We start from the raw sequence: 23,978 nt of genomic DNA, 5'->3' as shown, positions 1-23,978 counted from the left end.
TTAAAATGTAAAAGTTTCTTCAGTGCGACTGAAGTCAGAAAAAAGCCTTGTTTCAGATTCCATATTCCCGTCAAATACAAACTCCGCGAGGCTGCACCATGGGCGCCAACATCAGATTTAATTTTTTTTTCTCATCTGGCGCACGACGTACTCGTACAGAGAAGCGTGACGGATATTGGCTCTTATATTAGGTGGAGACGACAGAAGATTAGCCAAACATTCTGTCTTCGTGAAACATGATGGTCTAATAATGAAGCAACTGTTAAAATATGTATGATTGTCGATAGTGGGATTCTGGGTTGTGACGACGTGGTATGGACTCGTTGGTGGATACCAAGGAAGAAGACGGCTATCGACATTTTCACTTCCGTGAGAACCTAAAACCTCATTCAGGTATTTATTTCAGTTGCATGTCGAATAATCTTCTGTAAATCATAACCCTGGAAACGTCTGCACAGATCGAGGCCCTAAGATCAAATCCGTCAAACGTTAGGACATTAGTTTATGAACTATTTTTGAGAAAATAATTTATGACTTTGGCTCAATTAAGTTCAGAAGTTGACAAGTGAAATCAACGTAACGTAACGTATTTCGTGTCCATATTACTTGTAGAAACATACGTTACATTTGTCCATCTGAATGCCTGCCCTAATGATGTTTTTTTTACCAATTGATGGATTTTTTGTTAAAATTGGTGTGAATATCATTAATAGGGACTAACCCACTTTAATAATTTCCTATGATCAATAACACCAACATGGGTTTCCTTGCAATTAATTCTGGTTGGCAGCCATTCTTAAATGGGTGAAATCATAGTTATTTATCTGACATATTAGTCTGACTTGTTATCTTGGTCACAAGTTCACATCTGAAAACTGTGTAAAGTAATTGGTAAAAATTTGTCTGTCATTATTTTCAAAAGGCACTACCTTTGAAATCAAATTTTGATTTTCAGACGTTTTTAGAATGACACTGTTGTATCTGGCCTTTCAGAGGAAAGTAAGGTGATTTTCTTTCTAAATTAGCCATTTTGATCTAGGTTAATATCAGGTATCTATTGATATGATAATTCTCTAAAGGTTTATAACAACATCTGATTCATTACACCTTAGTCATGTTGGACAGTGTCTATTAACTGAGGTGTGATACCCAGAACATATCAGGACTTGACTCTTTTCTCGTCTTCAGATGACTGGTTGTCGCTGTGCTGACAGGGTTTTTTTTTTATGTTTTTGAGATAAGTGGCAGCTATTTTGATTCCACTTTTGAATCTATTTAATTCCAAACATTTATACTTACCTGAATGTACTTCTTCAGGATAGGATTTAGTGACTGGGAGCGTATAAAGTAATCACGTGATAAATTGTTCAGATTTGTGAAAACAGGAAATTTCTAAATACCAGTGACTGTTTACTGCTTGGGGAAGATTTTATATAAAATTACTTATACAAAATTGATTCAGAATTTCAAAGTGTGTGAAGGATAAATTGGCAGGTCATCATACAGCATTATATTGCTACTTGTGATTCTGTCATGTGGAAGTTTCTTTACAATGTTCTGGTGATTCACTGTATTCTGGTGGTAGATCATCATAAAGCACTGACTCGTTGTCCTCTTCTGCCATCTTTTCTGCCTTTTCAGTCAGTTTTTCTTTCCTACAGTCTACCACAAAGATAGGATTTCTGTAGTCTGTTATACCTAAAAACAAAAACAGTACATCTGAAATGCATGTGGTCATATGGTATTTTTAAGCTTAATCATAGAATGCGTAAAAGTAACTTTTGTTGAAAACACTTTGCAAGCCCAGTATTCTGTCACCTCCCACAGAGAAACTGTTAATATTTATTTTAAAAATTATGTCACTGTAGACCTTATTCAGATCCTTTCTATTTGACTCATTTAGATTGTTAATGTTTGTTACAGTTTTTATGAATCTTTTATAAATTTTATTTGTATAATTTCAGTCTTAATTCTGAAAAATATAGTTTTTCATATGTTAAAAGTGTAAGCAGTTTAAAGGGCAAAGCAAGTTATTTTACAAATTTATCTTTGCCTGTATAATTTTGTAATGTCTGGTAGTTAACTGTTCATAATTTATTAACATCCATAAACTCATATGAAACAATAAATCTGTGTGTTACACCTATTGGATAACTAAAGTCAATATTGAAATCTTTCTTTTAGATTGACTTGCATTAGATGGTTTAATTTTAAACCATTAATTTGAGTCTCAAATCTCTTATACTGAACATAGCAACAGTAAAAATATATTAAGGAAATTGTCCATTCCATCTTATCTGCTGACCAGAGGGTAAGCTAACTCCATAGAGCATTGTTTTCTTGAGATACTAATTGTCATAGCCAGTTAAGAAATTCTCTACTCTTTATGGAACCCAAAGGTCCAGTACTAAATATATGGTAACTGTTATATATAATGTATTTTCTAATATTTTATCAAATTATTTTCATGTAATAAAGTTACATATCGTTAAATAGTGAGCCTTGTTACAATAATTATCAAAAATTAATTGGATGAACAGGAAAGAATTATTTGTGGTTCAGTTTAAGGACTCATTCTAGGTATCAGCACTCCAGTGAAAATTCTGCAAAAAAGTGATTTCAGCAACTTAATTTTGCATTTTTAGGCCTTGTGATTTTGGCAGACATAACATTATTTTCTGTGTATTGTTCTCACCAAATATTGCAACGTTAACATGGTACCCATTATTTATACGGATCTTTTACTGTTAGAAGAATAATCATTTCTTCTAACTATAGCTGTCAGATTATTGTAAACTGAGTTTCCACTTGACACACCCAGTGCTTTGTTCTTTTTTCACTGACATCAAGGATGTTTACATTTAATCATAATCAGTGACAACTTGGTAATTGGTTAATTGTTACATATTTAGGTGTTAATACATACTTCCAGTAACTCCACGCTCCTTTATGTGTTTCAATTTTTGTTGCCTCCATGTTACAATCTTCATTATGATTGGGTTGATAATCATTACTACCACCAGTATGGATACAATGATGAACCACACAATATAAGGATGTTTTGAGTGACCACTTTCTGTGATATTTCTGTAAGTAAAGTACCAAAATGCAACATAAATTACATAAGTTACAGTACCATGATTTTTATATGGAACAGAATAGATATCAATTATATAGGTTCAGTCAGGGTTCATTTCTGAGCAGGGGCTTGAAATTTTCTCTTTGTTATTGTGTTCATATCAACTCTGTTTCCCACCCTCCTTTTTGTCAGATGGATCTGGAGTTTCTCTCCCAGCAGGTAAAGTGTCCAGAATATTAATTGTCTACTTTCCTCCATCTAGGACCAAGGTTAAGAATGTACAGATTTTTACTGTTTCTCCCCATACATCTCCCAGGCACAGTGCTTAAATATAGGCTTATGGAATTATACATATAGTGTGGTATATACAGTTATGTAGGACAAGGGTCTGGAAATGAAACGTTATTTTAAATGTAAAGAATTAAGATCTTACCTTAGGCCTGAATCTCCCTGCAGATGATAAATTGAACAGTCTGATCCAGACCATCCAATGAAACAATCACACCTGTTAAACGCAGAGCAGTTCCCATTGACACAGCCTCCTGAACAGGAAGGCACACACCCTTTGCTTTTATCAGCAATGAAACCTTCATGGCAAGTGCATGTGTTTGGAGAAATACACATTCCATTCTGGCATCCTCTAGGACAAACTGGTACACACCCACTGGGATTCGTATTATCCTTAGTATAACCAGCATGACAGGTGCATTTATATGGTTCTGTACAATCTCCATTGATGCAACCGGCATCACAGACTGGGGTACATTGACTTGAATCATTATTATGTTTTGTATAACCATTGTGACAAGTACATACATTTGGAGTAGTGCAGTCAGAATTTTTTTTACATTCAGGATTACAAACTGGAGAGCATTTGTTGGAGATCATATTATCTCTGTTATAACCGTGAAAACAGCTGCAGTTATTGGGTGCAGTACAGTTACCATTTAAACAACCGTCTGCACAAGTTGGAATACATATATTTAAATCTTCTTTGTTCTTTGTGAACCCAATGTGACATGTACATGTATTTGGAGCTGTGCAGTCACCATTTATACAAACATGTTTACAAACTGGTAGACATTTGCTTCTGGATTTAGGGTCCTTAACAAAGCCAGAATTACATATACATGTGTTGCGCACTGTACATTTGCCATTTGTACAGGCTGGGCTGCAAACTGGCAGACAATTCTTATTGTTATTCGGATCTTTAGAATAACCGCTATTGCATGTACATGTGTCAGGAGCTGTACATTGCCCATTATTACATGATGGGCTGCAAACTGGCAGACAATTATTGCTGTTCTTTGGGTCTTTAGAATAACTGCTATTGCATGTACATGTGTTGGGAGCTATACATTGCCCATTATTACATGATTGGCTGCAAACTGGCAGACAATTCTTGCTGTTCTTTGGGTCTTTAGAATAACCACTATTGCATGTACATGTGTTGGGTGCTGTACATTTGCCATTTGTACAGGCTGGGCTGCAAACTGGCAGACAATTCTTACTGTTATTCGGATCTTTAGAATAACCGCTATTGCATGTACATGTGTTGGGAGATGAACAGTTACCATTCTTACAGGACGGGCTGCAAACTGGTAGACAATTCTTGCTGTTCTTTGGATCTTTAGAATAATCGCTATTGCATGTACATGTGTCAGGAGCTATACATTGCCCATTATTACATGATTGGCTGCAAACTGGCAGACAATTCTTGCTGTTCTTTGGGTCTTTAGAATAACCACTATTGCATGTACATGTTTTGGGTGCTGTACATTTGCCATTTGTACAGGCTGGGCTGCAAACTGGCAGACAATTATTGCTGTTATTCGTATCTTTAGAATAACCGCTATTGCATGTACATGTGTTGGGAGATGAACAGTTACCATTCTTACAGGCTGGGCTGCAAACTGGTAGACAATTCTTGCTGTTATTCGGATCTTTAGAATAATCGCTATTGCATGTACATGTGTCAGGAGCTATACATTGCCCATTATTACACGATTGGCTGCAAACTGGCAGACAATTCTTGCTGTTCTTTGGGTCTTTAGAATAACCTCTATTGCATGTACATGTGTCAGGAGCTGTACATTGCCCATTATTACATGATGGGCTGCAAACTGGCAGACAATTCTTGCTGTTCTTTGGGTCTTTAGAATAACCACTATTGCATGTACATGTGTTGGGTGCTGTACATTTGCCATTTGTACAGGCTGGGCTGCAAACTGGCAGACAATTCTTGCTGTTCTTTGGGTCTTTAGAATAACCACTATTGCATGTACATGTGTTGGGAGATGAACAGTTACCATTCTTACAGGACGGGCTGCAAACTGGCAGACAATTCTTGCTGTTCTTTGGATCTTTAGAATATTCTCTGTTGCATGTACATGTGTCAGGAGCTGTACATTGCCCATTTGTGCAGGATGGATTGCATTGTGGAATACAAATTTTGGTATTATTTAGATTTATTGTATAGCCAGTATTGCATCTACATGTATTGGGAGCTATACATTTACCATTGGTACAAGAATGATTACAAATTGGAAGACAGTTCTTGATGTTCATTGGATCCCTTGCATAACCACTGTAACAAGTACAGGTATCTGGCGTTGTACATTTACCATGATTACATGCTGGACTGCATACCGGTAGACAGTTTGTGCTGTTCTTTGGGTCTTTAGAATAACCACTATTGCATGTACATGTGTTGGGAGATGAACAGTTACCATTCTTACAGGACGGGCTGCAAACTGGTAGACAATTCTTGCTGTTCTTTGGATCTTTAGAATATTCTCTGTTGCAGGTACACGTGTCAGGAGCTGTACATTGCCCATTTGTGCAGGATGGAATGCATTGTGGAATACAAATTTTGGTATTATTTAGATTTATTGTATAGCCAGTATTGCATCTACATGTATTGGGAGCTATACATTTACCATTGGTACAAGAAAGATTACAAATTGGAAGACAGTTCTTGATGTTCATTGGATCCCTTGCATAACCACTGTAACAAGTACAGGTATCTGGCGCTGTACATTTACCATGATTACATGCTGGACTGCATACCGGTAGACAGTTTGTGCTGTTTTTTGTGTCCTTTATATAACCATTGCTACATGTGCATACATTAGGTGCGGTACATTGCCCATTGGTACAGGATGGACTGCAAATTGATAAACAATTCTTGCTGTTCTTTGGATCTTTAGAATAACCACTATTGCATGTACATGTGTTGGGTGCTGTACATTTGCCATTTGTACAGGCTGGGCTGCAAACTGGTAGACAATTCTTGCTGTTCTTTGGATCTTTAGAATAACCACTATTGCATGTACATGTGTTGGGTGCTGTACATTTGCCATTTGTACAGGCTGGGCTGCAAACTGGCAGACAATTCTTGCTGTTCTTTGGATCTTTAGAATAACCACTATTGCATGTACATGTGTTGGGTGCTGTACATTTGCCATTTGTACAGGCTGGGCTGCAAACTGGCAGACAATTCTTGCTGTTCTTTGGATCTTTAGAATAACCACTATTGCATGTACATGTGTTGGGTGCTGTACATTTGCCATTTGTACAGGCTGGGCTGCAAACTGGCAGACAATTCTTGCTGTTCTTTGGGTCTTTAGAATAACCACTATTGCATGTACATGTGTTGGGTGCTGTACATTTGCCATTTGTACAGGCTGGGCTGCAAACTGGCAGACAATTCTTGCTGTTCTTTGGATCTTTAGAATAACCACTATTGCATGTACATGTGTTGGGTGCTGTACATTTGCCATTTGTACAGGCTGGGCTGCAAACTGGCAGACAATTCTTGCTGTTCTTTGGATCTTTAGAATAACCACTATTGCATGTACATGTGTTGGGTGCTGTACATTTGCCATTTGTACAGGCTGGGCTGCAAACTGGCAGACAATTCTTGCTGTTCTTTGGGTCTTTAGAATAACCACTATTGCATGTACATGTGTTGGGTGCTGTACATTTGCCATTTGTACAGGCTGGGCTGCAAACTGGCAGACAATTCTTGCTGTTCTTTGGATCTTTAGAATAACCACTATTGCATGTACATGTGTTGGGTGCTGTACATTTGCCATTTGTACAGGCTGGGCTGCAAACTGGTAGACAATTCTTGCTGTTCTTTGGATCTTTAGAATAACCATTACTGCATGTGCACACATTTGGAGCTGTACATTTACCATTTTTGCAACCACCTTGGCAGAAGACAATACATTTATTTGTTTTACTGTCTAATATGTAGCCAGTGTTACACTTGCATTTTCCTGGCGACAAACAGTAGCCATTTGGACAGCCTCCAATGCAATTTGGCAGACACACTCCTTTGCTGTTTCTTACATATCCATGACAACATTCTTCCTCTTGCTTCCATTTGATTACTGTCTGAAATCAAATTGGATCATCTGAAACTTGGACTGACGATGTCAATTATGTTATTCTTAATTGCATTGATATATTAAGTGATTACAAGTTTACATGGCATTACAACCTAAAAGAACACATTATTTTAATAAATTACAAATTTGGGTAAGATGTAATGATTTTTTGTGATCAGGTTATGCCAAGGTATTACAGAAAAATGTATTTGTATTTTTAATAGGTATTCACAGGCTTTCATACTCATCCAAAATAAACTATGACATATCTTATTTGGTATAAATTTCACTTACAGTAGTTCTCAATATGAATTTATAATAACTCTGCAAAACATGAATGTAATGTGGTCATGCAATTATTTGATTGTTATTAGATTTCCTCGTTGAAGTCCCTCACCTTAATTGCAGTTTTATGAATTGTGTCTTTCTTGTGATGGAGTCTAATGATTTTTACTGGATAAGAATACACTTCTGTAGCATGGTACCTGTTTATTTCAGAAAGATCATATCTTAATACTTGATATTCATATTACAAGTACTCCTTGTTATATGCATGCTCAAAAAAATCTGTTTTCATTTTAATGCTTTTAGCTAATTTAGACCAATTTTAATTAGTAGCACTTGCTTTAATACACATTGCCTACTGGCTTTTCAAGTTAGATGGTCAGAAACGGAGGAGAGTTTTGTTTGAGTGACAGATTAAGAATGTAAGGGGAGAAAGAAAATGTTATTTTTCATTTATGCAATTTCACTTTCTGTGACTCTTGAAACACAACTGTCCCATAAACCAAGGAGTACCTGCATAAAAAACATCCAATTCAGGTGAAGAAGGTAAGACCCTGGTGGCCTGGTTAAGTTCAAATGACTCAGTGTGTACATAAGTTATTTCAAGGCATTTATAAGTTAATCATGTCCATTGAATTGTATGCATAATTAATTAGGTACAAAACTCTATTTACTGGTAATTTTTATTTAAGCCATGTGACTGCAGCATACAACACTTTTGACCAGTACTTCCTAAAACTATAAATAATTATTACTTTGAAGTAAGGTAAACATATAAATAAATAGGTGATGATAATAAATGAATGTTTTTGAAGGAAACTGGAATGTCAAGGTAGCAAATAAGATCTATAACTTAAAAATTGTACTTAATTTCAATTTAACCAAATTTCTAATAGTGGCTTTCCTGCACTGTGCTACTATGACTTACATTCTTGAAATCTGAAGTGGTGTTTCCTTCACATCAGATGTAATCTTGTTCTTATATGGCCATTTATACTGCTCAATATGCCACAATCGCCTTCTTCAGGGTGGATGTCTTGGGGGAAGCATTTATATACATCTGTCAGTAGCAAATGAGTAGAGGTGGAGGGAATTATTCAATTATCTGAGGAGCATTTTGCTATTCAATAGTGAACAACAATGTGGTTTTAACCACCACATGATTATGAACCAATATAATGATAAAATTTTAGCTAGTGGTCATGTGTTTAAGGTGATAAAACATGTTTTAACAACCTCAAAATTGCATAGCTCATCTAGAAGTGGTATTAGAGAGTGACCTGTTGGAAATTTAAAAATTTTGGAAAATACCTATACAAAAGAAGACGTAAATGGAACATGACCCACTTCAGAATTAATTCTATGCACTGTACATAGAATTCCTAATAAGACTGGACATAAAAATTTTGATGCAATAACAATAACATTTGATTTGTTTGGAACTCACCTGTACCCGAGTTTTGGTGATGGTGATAATCTGAGTGTTCAGCATTCTCATAGAGGCAGGGTACCTCTGTACTTCTGTGACTGTGTACCTGTGATGTAAAGATCAATAATCCTATGCCTATTTAGTTAGTATTCTTTCACCTAGCACAATCCTGAATGGACTTACTTTAAACAACACACATAGTTTGTTAGATATGGGTGCAGTACAAGTATACTGACATTTTTCTTTCTACTTGAATGAATTAGAATGTGAAGTTAATTTTGTAATATATGATTATGAGTTATCACAATCTTAAGTATAACTTATTTGTCTCCATTAACTGTAATTATTTATTGTGTTCAGCAGAATATGATTTACATATTCTTCTCTAGATAACTTTTGACAGTGGCTGTGCATTTTCATATCTGTTAGGTCTTTTATTAGAATCTGCCATAAAAAGTATTATTTATTTAATTATATGGTACACTACGTGGGGCAGTGCCAGAATTATGCATAAGCTAACTAAACTGCAGCTTAGGGCCTCATGATATGAGGGGTCTCAAAAAATACATTACAAATTTTGAAGTGTATACCAATACTAGTAGAATGCTTTCATTAACATCAGTTTCATTTTTTTTAATGTTCCCTTCAGTCAGGATAATATATATATATATCTTGACTGTGAATTTTTGGGGCCTCTTAAGCTTGACACAGCTTAGGGCCTCAGAAAGTCAAACTCCAGCCCTGATGTGGGAAGTAGTTGAAGGAAAGAAAATGTGCATTGTATTTGATATGACATTTAAAGAATCTGATACAGATTTATAAGATTTATTTCTTATTTAGTCAATATGGATATCACAACATGATTAATTAAAAACAGTTGATTAGAAGTTGACTATTTTTGTTATCTGAACTTATCCAGGCTTCACACAAGGACATATATTAAAATAATTTTCAATGTTTAAATAAAATATATATTCTTATAGGCCCATATTAGAAATACTTACCTGTTAAAATATTGAATGACTTAAAAATAAATTCGTGCTTGAAAGGTTTAACAAAGACAACTGAATTAGCTGCATTTACTGTAAATTTTATATAGACATACTTAGAATTTATGTTCTTCCCTGTAGTGAGTCTTGTAAATTGGATTAAAAAATTGACTGCTACAAGTGAACCCTGAATGAATCTAGTAGAATACTAAAATATGCCTTTATTATCACATCTAATATACTATAGTATATATACATTTACTGCAAAACATTCTTACTGAAAACATAATAGAAATAACAATTTTTTGATTTTAAAATTGTTTAAGTTTGCTACATTTTCCATCAGTGAACTCTGATCATAAACAAAAGCATTTAACTCAGGATTTTTGGTCTATTTGCATGATTTATAACAGCATTTTGCAGAAAACCTAGAGATTTAAAATATGAAATAGAATAGGGTTGACCAGAGTTTGAATTTTAAAATTTTGTCAATGAATATTTTATTTTTAATTTTTTGAGGGAATGTGCCATTTCTAAAAATAATAGGGATGATTCCATTATAAATCTAGATACTTGATCATTTTATCAATATTTCTGTAGTAAAACTGTCAAATCTTTGCAAATTAGTATCACACAGTAGCTATCAGGAAATGTATTACTGCATGTTACCATGTGTGAGACTTTCTAAAGTAAGTGATACTTTCAACATTAGTTTTATGACAACATAGTTCTGCTGGTGTTCAGCCTATGTCTGGCTCCTCTGCTAAGGGTTCTTATTTTAAGAAAGTAATGTTCTTACACTTACTCAAATTTTATATATAAATTTCATAGGGCTTCTTTTTGTCTTTTATTTTTAACAATGGTACAACATAGGCACTTTTTAAAAAAAACATTTGTAAAAGAATTGTTAATAAACAGATACTTATATAACCCTTTTTAAAAACCTAAAATGCAATGTCCCATCCTCCTTGTGCAACTGAATAAATGCAACTTCTGTTTTCCAAAATCAAACATGCTTCATGTATATGACCAGGGTTTATACATCTTTATTATCTAGAGATCTCAATCTCATTCAAAAATCAACTCACTAAACAAATAACATGATTTTATAAAATATAACAATATTTTATATCCTTCTGACATGTAAATATGATACTAACGGTTTGTTGACAGTTCTGGTGCATGGTTTAGGGCCATTTGCCCAGCACCACGGTGATAAGGTGCAGATCAAGCACAGTAGCACCAGCAGCTGGCAGACCATTGTAATCTTCTCTTCAAACTAGAGAGATGCAGTGAGTTGGACTGGACTGGAGACATTGTGTAGGCAGAAGGATATGCTGATAGCGGAGTTATCTTGTGTCTTTAGTTCCTCCTCATTGCCATCATATCCTAGAAAGAAATTTCCTGCAACCCTAATTTCCTGTTAACAAGATAACCTTGGTCACATGGATTCATGCTTATAACATTTCTTTGGAAATAACTTTATCAAGCTTGTTACGGAGATTCAGAACAAAAATGATATGATCTTATGAGTCAGCCTTACAATTATTTGGTCATGTAAACTACTATGAAGTGATCCTGGTCAATTTACATTTATTATAACATTAGCAGTCTAAACTTTTATATTTTTAAATGTAACTACTTATAATTTGGGCCAGGCTACTAGAAATCCTGACAGCTATTTATTCTGCTCATTCTATACTTCAAAACAGGCTATGATCACCTCCTTCCAGATCCTTATCTGATCACCATTTATGATCCTTTCTCATTTAGTATTATATAGTCATCATACTTAAAAGAGATTAAGTAATTTTAGAATCAGTTAGCCTTATTTATTCATTGTCACTGTCATTATTATTCATTTACTACATACAATAAAAGCTGTATTTGTCTTCAATACATTACTTTTCAGGGTTTTTTTTAATTTTGATTATACACTAACGGAAGCACATACTCATATTGCATGCCTTGTAAACATTTGAATTCTGTTACCAGATTCAAAACAGAGAAGTAAAAAATATAATACCATTTATCTGTTTTGTTACTAAAATTAAGGGAATTTCACCAAAGACTAATTTTTCCATTTTAAATGCTGATAATATTTGCAGCTAAGGAAACTCTAGTTGCAGGATATGTTGATGTTTAAAATGTGGTTAATATTGTGTTCATAACACGTAACTTTATCAGTTTATTTCTTTGCCTTCAGCTTTTGTAGATAGCTGTGACAGAGCTGCTGCTTTTTAAATTGTTGTCTAAATCTAAACAGTTTCATAATAGTGAAAGAAATTAATTTCAAAAACTTAATTGATGAGATTATAATTTACAAGTGCATTAACAAATATGAAATTCTTATTTAAATTACTTTTAAATTAATTCTATTTATCCATTGCCACTCAAATAGTGTTTTATAGGGAATAATATATTGTGAAAACATGAAGACTGTAACATGCATAAATATTTATAAACATTTGAAGCTACTACCTAACTAGGTAAAATCCAGGTCTAAATTAGGATAAACATTCTCATTAAATTTAGATATTTTTGTTCAGTAACCTGCTATACTTCTTAAATATGGAATATGTTCAAGAAGAGTAGTGGTAGTTAATATTTATATATTTTTATATTGGTGGTGCTGGATATAGACCAGTTACAGGTTCTTGTGAACATGATAATAAACACAAGGTTTCCATAAAAGATGAGAATTTATTGACTACCTTAACATACTATTAACTTCTCACATGCACTCAATTGCTGTAATATCTATTTTAATTTTGTCCTCCCATCTATGCCTCCATATCCAAAATGGCTGCTCACTTCAAATTTTGCAACAACAATGTTGCATGTCTCCCCATTTCATCCTCTTTGACTTGATCACTTCAATAAAATTAAGTAAAGAGTAAAAATTATGCAGCACCTCCTAATGCAGTTTTCTCCATTCTCCTGTTTCTTCCACTTACTCTTAGGTCTAAATACTCTCCTTAGAACCCTGTACTCAAAACCCTAAATCAATATTCAACCCCTAAGATAAGTCAGGAATTTTCACATCCACTCAAAAATATGTAATATTTTAGTTTTGTGTATTTTAATTTTTGGGTTTTTAGATAGATGACTAGAAGATAAATTCTAAAATGAATTGTAACAAGTAACAAGTATTCCTTGAATTTCTGCTTATAACTTATTTTGAATAATTTTGTTAAGTTGCTGTCATTCCAAAATATTATATAATTTCCACATTTTCAAAAGACTTAGTAACACTTAATTTCAGTCATATTTTATCAGTATAAACTGCCATCAACATTTATAAATTTTAAACTTCTGGAGTGTTGCATTGTGTAGTCCAATATAAATCAACCAAAGTTTCAGAATAGCATATTGCCTCCATTATGCGAGTAAAATTGTGAAGATTGAACCTTATTACCTATTGAGCTATCGTAACTATACCGGCGATAGTCGTATTTCTCATTTTCGACGGATTAGCAGCACAGTATGAGAATAATTGGTGTTGGTATGTTGGTACTGCTGCCAGTTTTTCATGTGTATGGTAATATCTGTCTATGACTATTGGCGCGAAAAGTTTTGAGAAGTTGTGCCATAATGAACTCTTTAGTAATTAGAGAAATGAATAAGGTAATGGCTCGTAGGGAACAATAAATCCTTGTAAGTGTAGACTGTAGGAGAAGGATCTTCCAGAATTGGTGATATTATTAACATATATTTTAATTATTATTAAAATACTGCAGTAGAATACAGGCCAATCATGCAAATAGCAAAGGTGGATCAGGGGATATTCATATTTGGAGGCAATACAAGGGACAATTTTCTAACCTCTCCTACATAAATTTTCAGTGTTAAATTAGATAGAGCATTATCTGGACCAAATGTCTTCAGGGGAAATCTTTAAAACTTCAGCTTGAAATTTTCTAACTTTTGGAGTTTACCAGATTAAGCAGTATCTATGTGTACAAGATTTGAACTAGTGACATTTTACTGTTTTTGTTGTGAAATAAGCTGTGTTCCAATTATTATTCAAGTTGTAGGTGCTAACTTGCATGATTCTATGCTTATGGTGAGGAAACTTGTGTGTTAAGGGCATCTTGGCTGCCCTATTCTGTTAAGTAAGCCCTGTGTAATTAACAAAACTGGTTTTATTTATTTGTATAATTTATTAGAATATATGTTAGTCATTCAACAATAAATTACTTTTAGAAAGAGAACTTGGCTTGCATATGTGTGAGCAAAAAGTTAATGGCTGATATGTGGTTTCAGAAGCAAATCAAGTAAAAATGATGAAGAAAAAACTGGAAGATATACATAAAATTGAGGTTTCTGGAGAAATAACTTCAGGAAGTAATCAAAAGAGCTTTCCAAGTCCAGTAACTAATGAAAGTATAGAAGTTTCACCAGCGGTTGGAAGCGGAAAGGAGCACCAAACAAGAAAATCTGCTGCTTTAGAATGTGCAAGCATCAGAAAACGTTCTCTCTGTGGCTATGCTACTTTGCTGGACATTGCGATGATGAACAATGAAGGGTTTCCAGCATCAAGAGTCTTGCCTACAGAGGAATTGGTCCCAAATTCTTATCATCAAAGTTTCCATATAGCACGATGGAAAGCCTGGCTGAGAGAAACCCCCCAGGTATTGATTTCAGTGCCTAGTACAATAGTGTGTACAATGAATTAAAATAACTGACTGCAGTAAGACATAACCTCATTCTTTTTTAAGCTCAGCTAAACTGAAAACGTTGATTTAGTGATGTGACATGTTGGGTTTTGTCTTATCATTGTTCCTGTAAATCAGAATTGCAGCATTTTGTCTTTTGTACCTCCCGTGTTCTGCATTGTTTTTTTTATCTCAATTCTCAGTACATTTAATTTGTGCATAGACAGTACTGAATTTGTTTATTCAGTTTTCATACTTTGTTTCATAAGTGGATGAACAGAATTTAGACATTGAAGTGATTCAAATTTATGACCTAAAAGTGTAAGTATTGAAATTTTAATTTGTTTTGTTATTTGCCAACTTTGTTTCTGAATAATTTTGTATTGTAGACTTCGAATATCTTAGAAGTTTTGTAACATTGTATATACTTAATGAAAAAAGATTCCCTGTTAGTGGATTTTAATTAATACTGACAGGACATATTTAATATGCTCCTACATATCTTCTTGAAGTTTTATTCAGGTTTTAGGTGTTGATGTTTCTCACAGATGAAATGCAACACAAGGAGTACATTTACCCAACTTAGACTTCTGTAGGTGTCTGGGGATGGAGACTAGCGCCTTCTAAGGGACCCTACAGAGTTGGAAACATATTGTCCCCAAATTTTATTTGATGATGGAAACATCCAGTCCCTGAAATATCGTGTTATGAGAAACAATTGATGATGGTCAATGTCCAAAATTTTAGTCAAAAATATTACAATACACCATTGTCACATCTTCTTTCTGTGGCTCTACAACCCAAGGTGGGTCTTGGCCGCCTCCTTTCGGAGGTTTCTTACTTGGTCTTTGAAGTGTGCATTTGTGAATAGTGAGTGACCAGCCCAGTGCGTCTGCACAATTTTTACTCAATCCTCATTTTGTCTGCTGGAGTCATCTAGCAGAGAATCAGGAGAGACATGGGTGAGAAATGGCTGCTTAATTTTGCTTACAAAACATCTCATTCATGCTGTAAATCTGCGGCATGGGAACACCGGCTTTACTTTCTCTCTGAAGGAAGTTGTGCTATGGATTTTTATCATCCTTAAATTCCATCGACCTCAGCCAGGTTTTTTACCTGCGAAGCTTTGGGTTTAGAGGCGAGCACACAGTAGTCCACCGAGGGTGACACACCATTGTCACTATCATTTAGATTGATATGTGTGGTGTATGTTGTAATAGCTTTCCACCAACAGAGCTGCTGTAATGTCAGTAAGGCATGCATAATCACAAAGATTTTAACTGCAGATTTGAGTACATCTTGTTTGATTTTTTGCATTTTGTATATTTCAACCAATTGATCAAAGTATACTGTAGTGATAAGAAGTATTAAAGAAAAACCATTTGGATGATAGATATTACATGATGTTCTTGCCTTTTCAGTGGATAATAAATATGGGAAGACAGAATTTGTGGATGCTAGAAGGACAAAATGGTCATCAGACAGTATGTATTAATATGCTTATAAATGCTTTTCAACTTAAAGTTTTCAAAGAACTTTAAGCCATGTCCAAAACCCTTAGTGCTTCAATACAAAATTACATTTACTGATCAGACTCTATTTCACTATGTAATTCCAAGCATGTTAATATCTGGGAGGTAAGTTTACAGATAATAATTTGCTCATTCACATTTCAGCCACAGAATGAAGCTAATAGTAATGATGTACAGAAGCACATAAGTGATACATATGTAGAAATGAAGGAAAAGAATGAATCAAGTGAACAAGACAGTAAAATTAAGGAAGAACACTTGACAGAATGGAGGGATTGGTCTCTCCAGCTAACAGACAGAAATAGTCTTCTCATCACAGGGAAAAGAAATCAGTAAGTGCAAGTCCAACAGTTCTATGTCACCTTGACATCGGGGTGAACCCTGAACCTTCACTTATGAAGGCATTGAATTCCAGGAGTTTCCGTAGCAGTAGTTCTAAAATTCACGTCCAAATCTCTGACTCCCAAATATAGTTTCTTCTTCCTCATAGTTATTCAGCTATGTATGGAATGCTCTGTTATAGATACTGAAGGATCATCACTGTTGCCATTGGGTCTTGTTGTGAATTCTTCTTTTGTAATCAATCCTAGGATTGGTTGGCAGCAGCTCTCCAAGCTTCTCGACCTTCAACAATCTCTTCAATGCTGTATAGGAGGGGCAGGCGGTGTCCTCCATTAACTGATTAATATATTATTTCAGTCTAATCTGTGCTCTCACAATTTATTTCCAGAAGGTCCAGTCTAGTATGATCCTCCCATTTATGTATCCCTCTGAAGAGTAACAAAAATTAAATTTTGCACATTTAAAAAGTGAAGTAACATAAATCTTTCTGAAGTACAGAATACTTTGCTTGGTATAATGTTTTGGTTCACTGTTTTGATCATAACAATCATCTTATTAAAATTAAATTAAATCTGTGGCGTAACAGCTCCAGAGAGCCAAAGCCGACTAGCTGGCTGCTGGCCTCTCGTTCACATGCCTAAGCAGAGGTGAATGATCATCCAACCAGATATAGGGTGATGTGTGGTCAGCACGACAAACCCCCAGCCATTGCTAGCTTTCCTGACTGGATTACGCTACTCATTGTAGCTCCCCAATTTCCTCACGATGCTGGGTTGGCACCAGTCCCATACACTGGTCAAAAGCTCATGTGAAAATTTCTTCTCCCCCGAGACTTGAACCAGCGCGCATTACGTATCGTTGGTCCAAAGCATGATGCCTCAGACCGCGCTGCTATGGCGCGTGAGAATTATCTTATTACAATTGAAAAGGTGATTGGTCCTTAAATTGCAATGTATGATGAATTTAGTACTACTGGATTTCTGAACTGTGTCCATCAACTGGTATTCCAAGCAGAACACAATGTTTCAGAAACTGGGTCTATTCAGAATACCGGATGACAGACAGTCAAGAAACTCAGTGGTACTGATTGTAGTATACTGTTGTCAGAATTATTTAAAATTGATATTGTATTATGCACATTTGGTTTGCATATGTTTGTGACAATAAGCAGTCTTCTGTCTAAGGCCTGGGAGGCACATCAGTAATGTATCTGTCTACTTGTATATTGAGGATACTCTAGAGTGAGTCCTTGCTAGGAACTAACCATTGTTACTGAGGCTTTGTTCCTATAGATGTTATTAAAATATTTTGATTTAATTTTTAAGATTTTATTCTAGTTCATTTCCCCACAAGAGATGTTTTGTTTTGTTTTGCATGTAAAAAATGTATTAACAAAATTCTTACATATTTTAAATAGCCATGTAACCCATATGAAATTTTTTTTTATGGAATTCACTCTCTGAGAGCTAAGTTTGAAATGTGTTTTCTAGTTCTGCAAACTGTCACATTTGATTTTTGCAGGAATACAATACAGCTGTCGAGGGATGTTTCATATTGCAAACGCATTGATGCCAACACCCTGCTTCATAATGATGGTTCAGTGTACATACTCAATGGTATGCCAGACCATTTTACAAGTAAGTGGGCCATTTAGAAAAGAAGACATTTATATCAGAGTCCACTCTTTCTCTCTCTTTTTGCATGTGAGACCATGTAAGTATTCAGGTTAGCACAGGTTTCTGATATATCCAGGTTCTGTTTTATGCAGATTTGTATTATTTGTGTGTGTGTGTGTATGTTCTTGTTTTTTTCCCTTTCTTTTCTTTTCTTTCCTTTTCTTTTCCAGATTTACCATATTATGTGAGAAACAAATTCCAGTGTGGATTCCCAGATGACTGGAAGGATGTGAAATGCAAGTGGATAAAATATGTAAAAGAAGGTAAGTTTTTACTTTATTGTACATAATATTACTAATAAAATCAGTGTTGTATAATATTCTGGATTCATGATATAAGGATGTTCTGTCTAGTAAATGTTTTATAGGCTGTCTCCAACCTGAGGTACAGAACAAGATGTTTAAAATGCAAAGTTGAGTACAAATCTCTCTCTCTCTCTCTCTCTCTCTTCCCCCCCCCCCCCCCCACCCCAGTGGATGGAGACAGAGATTCATACATTCTCATATTTATTGATGTTTTCAGATTCTTTTCGAAGGAAATATGGTAAAGGTTGATTATGTATTTATATTTAGTTCACCCAGACATGCATGTGCAAACTGTTACAGTACAATTATGTATCATCATCTTTGAGTGAAATCTTAATTCATATCATATATAATAAAATGTGTACTAGCAGAAATTTGCATGAATTGGGCCACTGAGTTTATTGACTATGTACATATCCATTTTATTTAAATGTTGCAGAAGTTTCATGTGTTTGTGGGTCATAAGCAGAAAATGGTTTACCTGACCAAATATAATTTAAGAATTTTACACTGTTGCCGTGTCTGTAGGTTTAATGTATGAAAATGTTTCATACAGAATTTATATGAGCTGTATTAATACAAAAATTCAGTGGTTTATTTATTACTTCCTCCAAGTACAAAGCTAAACGAAAATTTTTATTGAACATCGCCATAAACATAAACAGTAACACTGCATTAAGTTTTTGCAATATTTCATGGTTGTGTAATATTTTCACTTTGCTCAGCCTCTGTTTTTTATGCAGTAAAAATTATAAATGAAGCAGATATGTAATGAAGTGGTGTATGAAACACATTTTCTAACGATCTTTTTCTGTTCTGTTGCATCAGGGAGTCCATGCGACTTCAGTTGGACAGTAGAAACTGATGAATGTGTTTCTAATGCAGCAGTTGTTGAAAAGTGTACTCAGCCAAACACATCGTGCCAAGATGGATTTAGTATAACTTCATCTCATCTTAGAATGGATGAGATTTATCAGCATGAAATGCCAGTAAATGATGAGAAATATCGACAGTCACATTCAGTTGCTCTGCAAAATGAAGTCAACCAGTTGAATTCGAAAGACAAGCAAAAGTGCTTGAAAGAAACACAGTCCTTGGTAACACAAAAAAATTCCAGAGATAGCTTTGAATGTTTGCTGAATGTCATAGTTACAGGAACTCTGAATCCGGATAAGAGTAGCCATTATTCTTCTTCAGATGGGTCAGATCATGCTTCTTGTGCCATATACTCTTCTGGCACTCCTAAAAAGGTGTCAAATCCAAATGATGCTGATATTACTAACAATGTCACTGAAGCCAATATTACAGTAAGTACTCAAACAAGAAAATATATGAGTAGATCAGTTCTAAAGGGTCCTGTCAATGGTGTACTACAATTAGTATTACTGGATTTGTGGACTTTGTCCATCATCTGGTGTACTTAAAAGAGCAGAACTTTTCAGAAACTGGATCTATTTCCATCCTCAGCTGAAAGGTGGGGAGTACCTACTCGGTTGGATATGTTGGAAACGGCTAACCTCACATAAGATTTTGTCACTTGGGGATAATGACAGTTTCTTGTAAATTTTCTTATTATCTCCTGTTAACAAAACCTATCGTAGTAGCTTATATAGTTTTAGTTGACTGACTTAGATTGTAGTGACTAAGGTTAGCTCTTCCTAGCAGACCAAGTTGAGCAGGAATTCTTCACTGATTATGGAAACATTCTTACTCCATGGAGCTGAATCCAATGGAAACATATATGGTGTCTTTTTTATGTTTGCTTTTCAGTAAGACAATACCTCACATTTCAGGCTTGCTGTGCCCTGAATGTAGGTTTCTTAATTGACGGTTCAAAAGAAGTGGCCTCCAGAAATTCATCTTATACATTTGAATGTTATATGTTAGGATATACCAGATACATTATGCTGAGAGAATCCACAATTTGTGGCATCTGTGAGAATTTCCACAGCTGTAGGAAGAGCCATACTAGACATGTTTTGCCATACCTGGACTGAAATTTAACACTGATGTCTGCAAGGCTACAAATCCTGTTCACATTTATACCTTTTGAGAAATGTAATTAACATTTGAGACCATATTTTCCAAGAAGAGAATACTGTGTTTTATTTATTTTTCAGAAGTTATTTAGTTTTGAAACCAGAAATTTATTTTCTATTGACACTATAATATAACATGTGCCATGTGTATTTAGTTTATTTATACTTAATGATATTTGTTTTCTATGTAGGTAAATCAAGAAATCAGTCTTGAAAGATGGACTCCTGTTCTTATAAATGGTTGTGATCTCAAAGTAAATGGTTATATTAAAAGGTATGTTATTTTATATTTTCATTATGAAATAAAGTACAAGTGATAATGGAAGTTACCCAGTTTTCATGGCAATGTGTTGAGATATTATCATTTAAATTATTCAGGGTGAAGTGGCTAACAGTATCCACTTATGAAAAAGTATTAACTGTGAGCTATAAGGGAATCTCGTGTTCTGTTGAGAAACTATGTATGCTAATAGGAACCAACATTTAGAAATAGGAAGTCATATTCCAGTGTTACTCTATCCTAGAATGAGATGTGTGTAATTTGTTGTGGAACATACGTTGTGTTTTGAATGGTAACCTTTATGAGTCATGGTGTATACGGTTAAATATCCTGCTACTGTTTTGCAGACAGCAGGTTATACCTTATCACCAGGCTGATTACACTTGTATCTAATAGAGCCATTTGCAGCTGAAGGCATTATAATCTGATCAGTCCTTATATATGCATATTGTCAATGCATACAGTGAAGTTCAAGAGATTTTTTAACTGTATATTTTAAGGGACTTTGTTTTTAGCTGACATCACAGCATTGCATGGCAATAATTGTTACATCATCACATTCTTGCCCAACATTATTTATTTATTCCAAGAAACAGCCATTTCATTATGAACGCTTGCTTTCCTATACTGCATGCAAGGCTGTCTGAAAACTATGCAGTCTTAAAATATTATTTAAAGAGAGTTTAAAGGTGTACTTGTTATCAAATGTGTTTATATAAATGTACAGCAATTTTGAAGTTGTTTATTGATTGGAGAGACAGTTTATCTTTAATCCTAAAATCAAGTGAGTGCCAGTATATTGCCATAAAATAAGCAGTACCTTTTTCACATCTCTCAAACTTCAGCATTTATAAATATCTTATTATGTTCTTGTCTCTTGTACTTATGCAACTTCTGTTTCCCACCTTTGTCAGCCACTTCATTTTATGTAGGATTTGAGGTTTTCACAGCGGTGAGTATGAAGAGTTCCGTCTTCTGGTTTGTTGCACCATGTAGTCTGGTCGATGTTAACCAACGTTTCAGAGGTCATACTGCCTCCGTCATGAATACTACACTTAATTTGTTTTACATTTAAAGATTTTATATTACATTTTGCATTCTATGATAATGTATTGGCATGTCAACTACAGTTACAAAAGAATCTCTTCTGAATTGTTATTCTCTTTGTTTTTAGTGAACTACATACAGAAGTGGCTCATACGACAGATATAGTAGTGAAACGTAAAACAAACATCTCTTTTCAGTGCAAGGATGGGAAAACATACAAGTTAATGGGCACATTTGTAGATCCTAAAAATAGTAAGTATTATGATTTAATTTTATCAGAAAATAATGAGCATAAATGAACTGATGAATTTGCATGAGATTTATACAAACATAATTCCACTAAATGTCATTCCACTTTTATACTTTTTAATGCTCTTTCATCAGCAATATCAACATGGTGGTTGCACAAACTTAATAAAGAGTCCTGAAATTTTATGTGGAACACATCTTCATACACTAAGCATTTATTGATAAAATTCTTTCATAGAATATTTGTGCTTGATTCTGTTATATGTTGTTGCATATCTCCTTTTTGTTTATGAAGCTGTACCAAGTCTGATTAAGAAAAAGCTGTCTAAAGGACTTCCTGCCCAATGGAAGAAGATGATGAAGACTTGGGACTCACTTATGCTTTCGACAAGGAATCAAAATTAGTTTAATGAGAACTGCGTTTGTTTTAGAAGTAATATAAATAAAAATCATTCCTTTGGCAGGTTTGATGAAAGATTTTTCAAGCTCTGAATCCAAACAGACATGTGTATTGCCATATACTGCAGGGAAGGTAAAGAATTACTGAACCTGCAGCTATTATCACTGTTCCCATCAACTCCCCTTCAATCAGTTCTTCTGGATTTATTGATCCACATCTGCTTGAAATTGTTTTCATTGATACTGACCATTCAGTGACCTACATATTTCTCTGTAACCAGCATGTGTTAAATATTCTGCTGCTGCTTTTTAAAAAAACTTAGGGAAATAGTGGGAACTCACATGGGATATTCTTACTGTAATTTTTAATTCCAAATGGGTTTTTTAATTTTTTATTTTCTATAGTGCTAAAAGAGATTATTTTAATTTCTGGCTAACTGCAACTGTACAGTTTAATCTATTTTTTATATACTTCTTGTATGCAACATTTTTTAACTCAGTACTTTCAGGTAATGCACACATGGAATCTGATGAAAGAACAATTAATTTTCCTTTCTCCAGTGTCAGGGTGAGTGCATACATTCCTATCTGTTTTTTTTTAAATCAAAGTGGTTTTAGATAAATAATGCTATAGTATGAAGACTATATATATATGTGCAACATAAATCATGCTTTGCAACCTTAGACTAAACTTGAACCACAAGGAATGTTCATATCAAGTATATCAGTCAAATTCAAATAAGATAAACAAAATGATAATATCTGTGTTAAATCTATGGATAAAAGCTCTGATAAAGTATTAAAAGCATGAAAGATTCTTGTCAATGAAATCAATCAAAAAATTATTGGGATACTAAGTAGGAATTGCAAAAGAACTCATTGTTTCAATTTACAACATGCAAATTTCTAACACATTTAGGACAAGCTACTAATGTTAGGTATCAATTAAAATGTTTACCAAAACCTTGTGAGTAGGAATAGTATTTAGCGTTATTACCGACTGAGCTATCGTTACCACTACCGCTGTTGCATTGCGTGACAGGACAGTAGTACACGATACTACCGAAGAAAGGTAGTAATCGGTGGGCTACACGTGAATTTTAGGGGTGGGCATCTATAGACGCCGAACTCTGAAAGAATTTTGAATTATGTACTTCTGTATAGCGCTTATAAGTGGGTTTAATAAGATCTGTTTTTTCAATTATTTTGAGGTAATACACTTGTAATCTTCAAGATTAATATATTGGATTCCATAAAGGTAAGACCTAACCTCAT

At 34.5% G+C, this 23,978-nt stretch overlaps 3 protein-coding genes across 11 annotated transcripts in view; 2 read left to right on the top strand and 1 right to left on the bottom strand.

The window, feature by feature from the left end:
• The first annotated feature begins 132 nt into the window (after positions 1-132).
• LOC110838496 (uncharacterized) lies at positions 133-22,783 on the top strand. Of its 6 annotated transcripts, none has more exons than XM_022081734.2 (10): positions 133-393; positions 14,443-14,810; positions 16,256-16,318; positions 16,511-16,698; positions 18,230-18,345; positions 18,555-18,647; positions 19,518-19,996; positions 20,920-21,002; positions 22,183-22,307; positions 22,600-22,783. In XM_022081734.2, the coding sequence occupies exons 1-10, from the start codon at positions 315-317 to the stop codon at positions 22,707-22,709; spliced, it is 1,704 nt and encodes a 567-aa protein (XP_021937426.1). In that variant the 5' UTR covers positions 133-314; the 3' UTR covers positions 22,710-22,783. The 6 variants fall into 6 exon arrangements, with proteins under 6 accessions (XP_021937426.1, XP_021937431.1, XP_021937428.1 ...); XM_022081739.1 differs by lacking the exon at positions 133-393 and adding an exon at positions 11,381-11,496; XM_022081736.1 differs by lacking the exon at positions 133-393 and adding an exon at positions 13,689-13,803.
• On the bottom strand, positions 1,404-11,473 carry LOC110838490 (uncharacterized). Of its 3 annotated transcripts, XM_022081708.2 has the most exons (6): positions 9,206-9,271; positions 8,687-8,818; positions 7,871-7,958; positions 3,513-7,480; positions 2,927-3,087; positions 1,404-1,698 (listed from the first exon to the last, which is right to left on the bottom strand). In XM_022081708.2, coding segments are annotated over exons 2-6 (4,386 nt in total). In that variant the 5' UTR covers positions 8,689-8,818; positions 9,206-9,271; the 3' UTR covers positions 1,404-1,531. The 3 variants fall into 3 exon arrangements, with proteins under 3 accessions (XP_021937400.2, XP_021937399.2, XP_021937398.2); XM_022081707.2 differs by lacking the exons at positions 7,871-7,958; positions 8,687-8,818 and adding an exon at positions 11,337-11,473 and having other exon boundaries at positions 9,206-9,293; XM_022081706.2 differs by lacking the exons at positions 8,687-8,818; positions 9,206-9,271 and adding an exon at positions 11,337-11,437.
• Positions 22,784-23,168: 385 nt separating the features above from the next.
• Positions 23,169-23,978, top strand: part of Bap111 (Brahma associated protein 111kD) — a 32,865-nt gene continuing 32,055 nt past the window's right edge. The window contains exon 1 of one of the 2 annotated variants that reach the window (XM_022081733.2): positions 23,169-23,961. The gene's annotated coding sequence lies outside the window, so the exon portion shown is untranslated. The remainder of the gene's footprint in view (positions 23,962-23,978) is intronic. The other variant, XM_022081728.2, reaches the window with a different exon arrangement.

This window comes from Zootermopsis nevadensis, unplaced genomic scaffold, assembly GCF_977971745.1.
Source record: "Zootermopsis nevadensis isolate Lab colony 2312 unplaced genomic scaffold, Znev_1.0 Znev_ptg000024l, whole genome shotgun sequence".
Lineage (NCBI taxonomy): Eukaryota > Metazoa > Arthropoda > Insecta > Blattodea > Termopsidae > Zootermopsis > Zootermopsis nevadensis.
This window is presented reverse-complemented; position numbering and strand designations above follow the sequence as displayed.

Bases quoted from the DNA above. Each gene is read 5' to 3' on its own strand.
- LOC110838496 (XM_022081734.2), top strand. From the start codon at position 315: ATGGACTCGTTGGTGGATACCAAGGAAGAAGACGGCTATCGACATTTT. The intron at 16,699-18,229 runs GTAAGTGCAAGT...TGATTTTTGCAG, and splicing joins ATCACAGGGAAAAGAAATCA to GAATACAATACAGCTGTCGA. The intron at 18,648-19,517 runs GTAAGTTTTTAC...CTGTTGCATCAG, and splicing joins GATAAAATATGTAAAAGAAG to GGAGTCCATGCGACTTCAGT.
- LOC110838490 (XM_022081707.2), bottom strand. From the start codon at position 11,437: ATGGTCTGCCAGCTGCTGGTGCTACTGTGCTTGATCTGCACCTTATCA. The intron at 7,481-9,205 runs GTGAGTTCCAAA...ATTTGATTTCAG, and splicing joins TCACCAAAACTCGGGTACAG to ACAGTAATCAAATGGAAGCA. The intron at 1,699-2,926 runs GTATGTATTAAC...TTTTGTTTTTAG, and splicing joins GGAGCGTGGAGTTACTGGAA to GTATAACAGACTACAGAAAT.